The sequence below is a fragment of the Piliocolobus tephrosceles genome, chromosome 21 (genome assembly GCF_002776525.5).
Source record: "Piliocolobus tephrosceles isolate RC106 chromosome 21, ASM277652v3, whole genome shotgun sequence".
NCBI classification, from domain to species: Eukaryota; Metazoa; Chordata; class Mammalia; order Primates; family Cercopithecidae; genus Piliocolobus; species Piliocolobus tephrosceles.
In genome coordinates this window covers 40,376,573-40,384,433 of record NC_045454.1, presented here as the reverse complement: position 1 = coordinate 40,384,433, position 7,861 = coordinate 40,376,573, and the positions used below count along the sequence as shown (strand labels likewise).

The 7,861-nt window shown below is 55.3% G+C and overlaps 1 protein-coding gene across 1 annotated transcript in view; it reads left to right on the top strand.

The window, feature by feature from the left end:
* Window positions 1–5,328, top strand: part of GET3 (guided entry of tail-anchored proteins factor 3, ATPase) — an 11,206-nt gene extending 5,878 nt beyond the window's left edge. The window contains exons 3-7 of the mRNA XM_023188800.1: window positions 2,604–2,752; window positions 2,836–2,986; window positions 4,206–4,313; window positions 4,404–4,601; window positions 4,978–5,328. Of these exons, the coding sequence (XP_023044568.1) occupies window positions 2,604–2,752; window positions 2,836–2,986; window positions 4,206–4,313; window positions 4,404–4,601; window positions 4,978–5,109 (738 nt within the window). The 3' untranslated portion in view covers window positions 5,110–5,328. The remainder of the gene's footprint in view (window positions 1–2,603; window positions 2,753–2,835; window positions 2,987–4,205; window positions 4,314–4,403; window positions 4,602–4,977) is intronic.
* The last annotated feature ends 2,533 nt before the right edge of the window (window positions 5,329–7,861 follow it).

Sequence of the window (7,861 nt, the reverse complement as noted above, 5' to 3'; positions counted from 1 at the left end):
ATACGCCCGTCTCGGCCTCCCAAAGTGCTGGGATTACAGGCTTGAGCCACCGCGCCCGGCCTTTTGTTTTTTGTTTTTTGAGACAGTCTTACTCTGTTGCCCAGGCTGCAAATGCAGTGGTGCAATCTCGGTTCACTGCAGCCTCTCCCTCCTGATTTCAAGTGATTCTCCTGCCTCAGCCTCCTAAGTAGCTGGGACTACAGGCGCCCGCCACCATGCCCAGCTAATTTTTTGTATTTTTAGTAGAGACAGAGTTTCACCATGTTGGCCAAGCTGGTCTCGAACTCCCAACCTCAAGTGATCTGTCCGTCTCCACCTCCCAAAGGACTGGAATTACAGGCGTGAGCTACCGTGCCTGGCCGGATTCTGCATACATGTTGACGACCTCTGTGCCAAGCACTGTTCATGTTTCACCGTGTCAGCCAGGATGGTCTCCGTCTCCTGACCTCGTGATCCGCCCACCTCGGCCTCCCAAAGTGTTGGGATTACAGGCATGAACCACCGCACCTGGCCTGTATTTCTTTTTAATAGAGACAGGGTTTCACGATGTTGGCCGTGCTATTTTCAATTTCCTGACTTCAAGTGATCTGCCCAGCTTGGCCTCCTAATATGCTGGGATTACACGTGTGAGCTACCACGCCCAGCCAAGACACTATCTCTAAAAGAAAGAAAAAAAAAAAAGCTGCAAGTAACCAGAGTGGGGGATTTTGCCAACAGCAGCGGGAAAAGGAGTGTTTGCAGAGGGAACCTATGGAGGCTGGGCTGGATAAGGGTGCCAGCCAAGAGGAACACTGACAATTTACAGGGGCCAGGTGAGGGGATAAAGTGGCCCAAAGAGGCTTAGAATACGTGAGGCATAAGAGGAGGTTACGGTCAGAGAGTGGTACTAGGGTGTGGTGATGAGGGGGCAAGCTCCCCAAGAGGGAATGACCCCTAAGGCCAGCGAGTTGGGTACTTCCCCATGGGACCCATGAAGTCACCAAGAAGAGGTGACAAAGGAGGAGGATAAAGAGGGAGGCATTGGCCGGCCGTGGTGGCCCACACCTGTAATCCCAGCACTTTGGGAGGCTGAGGTGGGCGGATCACCTGAGGCTGGGTGTTCAAGACCAGCCTGACCAACATGGAGAAACCCCATCTCTACTAAAAATACAAAATTAGCTGGGGTGGTGGCACATGCCTGTAATCCCAGCTACTCAGGAGGCTGAGGCAGGAGAATTGCTTGAACCCAGAAGGCAGAGGTCGCCGTGAGCTGAGATTGTACCATTGTCCAGCCTGGACAACAAGAGTGAAACTCCATCTCAAAAAATATATATATATACAAAAAATTAGCCTGGCATGGTGGGGCATGCCTGTAGTCTCAGCTACTTGGGAGGCTGAGGCAGGAGAATCGCTTGAATCCAGAAGGCAGAGGTTGCGGTGAGCCAAGATCACGCCACTGCAATCCAGCCTAGGCAACCAGAACAAAACTCCATCTCGGGGGAAAAAAAAAAGAGGGAGGCATTGAGTCTGAGACTGGCCAGGGACCCCAGCCGTGGCCATCCCTTCATAGATTCTACATACATGTTTGTGTTTTGTTTTGTTGTTTTTTGACACAGAGTCTCACTCTGTCACCCAGGCTGGAGTGCAGTGGTGTGACCTTGGCCCACTGTAAGCTCCGCCTGCCGGGTTCAAGCGATTCCCCTGCCTCAACCTCCAGAGTAGCTAAGATTATAGGCATCTGCCACTATGCCTGGCTAATTTTTGTATTTTTGGTAGAGGCAGGGTTTCACCATGTTGGCCAAGCTGGTCTCCAACTCCCGACCTCAGGTGATCTGCCCATCTCCACCTCCCAAAGGACTGGAATTACAGGCGTGAGCTACCGTGCCTGGCCGGATTCTGCATACATGTTGACGACCTGTGTGCCAGGCACTATTCATGCTAAGTGCTGAGGACACAGCAGTGAGCTAGATGGTAAAACCCTTGCACTTGAGAGGATGCCCCTCCATCTGCTCTGGAGACAGACTATAAACATGATAAGGGAATCATGAGGGATGTGAGGAAGGGCTAATTTTTTTTTTGCAGATGTGTCTTGCTGTATTGCCCAGGCTGGTGTCCAACTCCTGGGTTCAAGTGATCCTCCCATCTCATTATCCTGAGTGCCTGGGACTATAGGCGTGAGCTATCCTGCCCAGCTCCTAAGGACTAAACCTTAAGGAGAGAGGAAGGCAGGGCAGGGGATGTCGGTGGATCTGTGCTGTTATTTAGGGTGGTCAGGGAATCTCTCAGTGGAGGGATGGATGATCTGGAAGCGGTCATGGCCCATTCACGGGAGTATCTGGGGTTGCAAGTGGCCGGTTACTAGTGGGGAGTAGCAATGTAAATGGTCCGCAGTGGGTGTCGGCTTCCCTTTGAGGGCCCTGGCCACAGCTTGCAATTTTCCCATTGTTTCTCACCCTTTATGCAACCATACAAAACCCTAAGTGCTACCTCAGGGTCCCCCCAGCCGTGACCTAATGAAACGCCTGTGGTCAGAGCCCGCCACAGGCTCCCCCTGGCCCTGTGCCCGGGTAGGAAGGCTCCCCCAGCAGTAGCAGCAACCTCAGTCTCATCCCTTTGGCCCCCAGGAGATTGACCCCAGCCTGGGTGTGGCGGAGCTGCCTGACGAGTTCTTCGAGGAGGACAACATGCTGAGCATGGGCAAGAAGATGATGCAGGAGGCCATGAGCGCATTTCCCGGCATCGATGAGGCCATGAGCTATGCCGAGGTCATGAGGTCAGGCCCAGCCAGCAGGGGTGGGGGCTGCCTGGGGAAGGGGAAGACTGGACACAGAGGGCCTGACCGCTGTCTCCCCTCAGGCTGGTGAAGGGCATGAACTTCTCGGTGGTGGTGTTTGACACGGCACCCACGGGCCACACACTGAGGCTGCTCAACTTCCCCACCATCGTGGAGCGGGGCCTGGGCCGGCTTATGCAGATCAAGAACCAGATCAGCCCTTTCATCTCACAGGCAGGCGGCGGGGGCCCCCACCTGCACCATCCAGGCAGCTGGGAGTGGGCGTAGGCCCAGGCCCCTAGACCCTCAGACACGTACTAACAATTCCCTTTCCTTCCCACCCCTTCTCTCTCTGGAGTTCTCCCCGGAGGGCATGGGAGGGAGCTGTCTTTCCTCCCCCACAGGCAGGACTCAGTGTCCCTGCCCCTGCCCACTAAATACCCTAGACAGAGCCAGAAAGCACATTTCAGAACCAGGCAACCTGCCTTCAAACCCTCTGTACTCACCATGTGACCCAACTGCTGTGTGACCTCAAGCAAATCACTTCACCTCTCTGGGCCTCAACTTCCTTGTCTTGCAAATGGAGATCATGAGAGTGCCCCTTGGGTTTCCTTGAACTCCTAGCCTCAAGCAGTACACTCACCTCGACCTCCCAAAGTGCTGGGATTACAGGCATGAGCCACCGCGCCCAGCCCCCGTGGGTTATTACGATGACAACCCCAAAGCCCCCACAGTGCTGTGCACCACCAGCACCACCCACCATGGTGTATATGCATGTGTGTGTGTGTGTGTGTGTACTCTGTGAGGACCTGTGCCTCAGGTGGTAACACTGGGCACTTACTGTGTGCCAGACACTGTTCTGAGCACATTGTATGCATCAGCTCATCTGGTACAACAGGTCTGGGAGGTAAAGTTTAGAATGGGAAAACTGAGGCTCCAGAAGGTCAAGCCCCTTAGCCATAGTTCCCTAGAAATGGCAAGGCTGAGGCTGGCCGCATTGGCTCACGCCTGTAATCCTAACACTTCGCAAGGCCAAGGCAGGTGGATTGCCTGTGGTCAGGAGTTCAAGACCAGCTTGGCCAAAAATGGTGAAACCCCACCTGTACTAAAAATACAAAAATTAGCTGGGCATGGTGGCGCATGCCTGTAATCCCAGCTACTCGGGAGGCTGAGGCAGGAGAATCGCTTGAACCCGGGAGGCGGAGGGTTGCAGTGAGCCAAGATCACACAACTGCACTCCAGCCTGGGCAACAGAGCGAGACTCCATTTCAAGAAAAGAAGAAAGAAATGGCAAAGCTAGTATTTGACCAACCCCAGGAATCTGCTCACGGGCCTGAGCCTTTAACCGCTGGGAGGTATCAGGAGTCATCCCTCCAGTGTTTAGTGAACCCCCAACCCAGGAGGTTTAATGAGCCCCAGGTAAGCTATGAGCCCTCCCACATCCCCCCTGCAGATGTGCAACATGCTGGGCCTGGGGGACATGAACGCAGACCAGCTGGCCTCCAAGCTAGAGGAGACTCTGCCCGTCATCCGCTCAGTCAGCGAGCAGTTCAAGGACCCTGTGAGTGGTGGTCTGGCTGGCAGTGAGAGGCCTGGGGGCTGAGGACCGTGGGAGAACCCGCTCCTCACTGTCCTCTCTTGTGCCCTGTAGGAGCAGACAACTTTCATCTGCGTATGCATTGCTGAGTTCCTGTCCCTGTATGAGACAGAGAGGCTGATCCAGGAGCTGGCCAAGTGCAAGATCGACACGCACAATATCATTGTCAACCAGCTTGTCTTCCCTGACCCCGAGAAGCCCTGCAAGATGTGTGAGGCCCGCCACAAGATCCAGGCCAAGTATCTGGACCAGGTGTGCCTACCCACCCAGCACTGGCTCAGCAGAGGCACCTCTGCCCCTTTATTCTCTGACCTTTTGCTACACCTTCTGGCCCTCTGGCCTAGCCTCCTGCCCTTTGCCCCCACGTTTCAGATCCTTCACCCTTATTCCGGCCATAGAGGACTGTGGCTGGCCTGGCCTAGGTCCCTGTGACCCTGGAGAGCAGGTGGTCTAGCCCAGTGATCTCTGGCCATACTGACCCGACTCCCACTTATGACACCTTAAGCTCCTGCCCTATATTCTCTCCCTGACCCTGGAAGTTTCCTAGCTCAACCCCTTCTGTTGATCCACACTGTCTCTGCCTTCCTGCCCCCTGACCACTGCCTTCTACCCTCTGCCCTGGCTGCAGATGGAGGACCTGTATGAAGACTTCCACATCGTGAAGCTGCCGCTGTTACCCCATGAGGTGCGGGGGGCAGACAAGGTCAACACCTTCTCGGCCCTCCTCCTGGAGCCCTACAAGCCCCCCAGTGCCCAGTAGCACAGCTGCCAGCCCCAACCGCTGCCATTTCACACTCACCCTCCACCTTCCCCACCCCCTCGGGGCAGAGTTTGCACAAAGTCCCCCCCATAATACAGGGGGAGCCACTTGGGCAGGAGGCAGGGAGGGGTCCATTCCCCCTGGTGGGGCTGGTGGGGAGCTGTAGTTGCCTCCTACCTCTCCCACCTCTTGCTCTTTAATAAAATGATGTTAAACTGCTGTATTTGTTGACATTGGGAGGTGAGGGTAAGCACCTTTATGTACAGTTGCACAGATTGTGCACTGCAAAGAAGTGTCACATCTACAGGGGCCCATTCACAACAGAGACCTAATAGAGATGCATGTTCACTGTGGCAACTTTGGAAGGAGGGTGTCTTGGGTGAGAGATACCTTTGTCTCATTCTGTATGGGTTAAGGTATCCCTAGGTGTCCCTGCTGGGGCTGTGAAGCCTGGAATGGAAGGCACAGGCATTTGCCCACTTCCTTGGAGGCTCAGAGCGTGGCAACTGGGAGGCCCCTTGGCCAGCCCCAGGCTGGTGGGGAGCGGATTAGGCCGGCAGTGGGCCCGGCGCTGCCTGCTGTTTGGTTTGGGAATTAGTGGGCGCCCTGGGGAGAGGCCAGTCCTGCCAGACTGGGGATTAACAGTCTCCACCCCCCAATTCCTGCCCCCATGGGATGGCATCAGCCCCTTCCAGCAAAGGGCTGCAGCAAGGGGGCTGGTTAGTGGGCAGGATGACAGAGGACTTGGGCTGGAGGGGCTCCTGAAGTCTCATCCTGACTCCAGAGCGGTCTCAGGCTGTGGGCACACAAGCCTGGAAGACACCTAGTGGACCCCCCTTATCCCCTGCCCTTCGCTTCTCCCTCTGCCGCTGCCTGCACTGCTATTGTCCCCACTTGGGAGACTCAGAATGGGGCATGACCTTGAGAGTTTGCAAGTTCCAAGCCAGAGCTGGCTAGGGGGGACAGAAAGGGAGTTCCTGAGGATACACACGAGTCAAAGTGGTGTTCAGGCCGGGCGCGGTGGCTCACACCTATAATCCCAGCACTTTGGGAGGCTGAAGTGGGTGGATCACTTGACGCCAGAAGTTCAAGACCAGCCTGGCCAACATGGCAAAACCTCATCTCTACTTAAAATACAAAAATTAGTCAGGCATGATGTTGGGGTGCCTGTAGTCCCAGCTGCTCTGGAGGCTGAGGTGGGAGAATCACTTGAACCCCGGAGGCAGAGGTTGCAGTGAGCCGAGACAGAGTTAGACACTGTCTCAAAAAAAAAAAAAGTGGTGTTCAGGTCTGGTCATGATGGCTCACGCGTGTAATCCCGGCACTTTGGGAGGCCGAGGCAGGTGGATCACGAGGTCAGGAGTTGGAGGCCAGCCTCCAACTACTTTCTACTAAAAATAGAAAAATTAGCGAGGCTTGGTGGTGCCCGCCTATAATCCCTGCTACTTGGGAGGCTGAGGCAAGAGAATCGCTTGAACCTGGGAGGCGGAAGTTGCACTGAGCCAAGATTGCGCCATTGCACGCCGGCCTGGGCAACAGAGTGAGACTCTCAAAAAAAAAGTGTTCAGACCGTACACACCCACAGTCTGGGTGTGCCAGGGTGTGTGTATAAGGGGAACCCCACCAGGAGCCTAGACTTGTTACTCCAACTCCCTGGGGTGTGCACAAGCAGGTGTGGGCCTGTTGGGGTGGCATGTGTAAACAAACACGATGGTACAGCCGGTTCCACGCCAAACTGCCAGGATCCAAATCCAAAGCTGTGCTACGAACAAGATGAGATGTGACATCGGAGCCTCAGTTTCCCTACTTGGATAGTAAGCTGACCAACTTAGCATGCCTGTAAGGATTCCACGAGATGAAACGCACAAGGCATTTATACCAGCACCACACAGGAAACCCCAAGAAATATTTGTTATTTTTCATTGTCACAATTAGTAAGCATATCAACTAGCCCAGGAAGCCTGGCCCAGCCCCTGCGGGAATTCGGCAGTCGGAAGTGTGTGGGGATGCGGGTGACCTGGGGGAGGGAGGATGAAAAGGAGGAGCCGGCTTCAGTGAGTGCAAGGACACTTCCTAGGGAGTGGGGGCTGCTGGTGGAGAACTGAGCTCGTCAGCACTGAGCCTGCCACCGCCTTGCCAGGTTCCGCAGCTGACGGCACCGCCCCAGCTGCCCCCTCGCCCCCATTTATGGGCTGTCCGGCAGCTGGACAGCGAAGGCATGGGTCACAGGGTGGCCAGCCCAGGCGGGTTCCTAATTACCCCGGGCAGGGTGAACATCTGCCAGGCTGGGAACACAGTGTCCCAGCCTGCCGGGCTTGGAACCTCGGGCGGGGCTATACAGAATGCACGAGGGGCTCCTGAGCACTCTAGGATGCCCGTCCCAGGGTTTTACCCCCGAGCGTCTGCCCCTCCCACACCAATCTGTGTGTTAATGTCCTCCAAGCTGGACAATGGAGGGGGAGTGGGTACTGTTTGTACCAGGCTGGGAGTGTTCCCTTTACAGGTGTGTCTGTGAAGAATGAACATCTGCCCAGAATCCATACCAAATGCAGGACAAGATTTTGTGTCCCTAAGCTTGTGTGTCCGTGGCAACGCTGAGAGTATCTGAGCCTGTGTGTGTGGGTATGGGCATGCCGCCGGCAGGGAGCATTGGAAAGGGGGTTGCCTTCACATATTGGTGTGCAAATGGTGGTGAGTTTCAACAGCGGTGATAGCTAGGGTACCCTTGAGACAGGGGTGGCTGTTGTGTGTG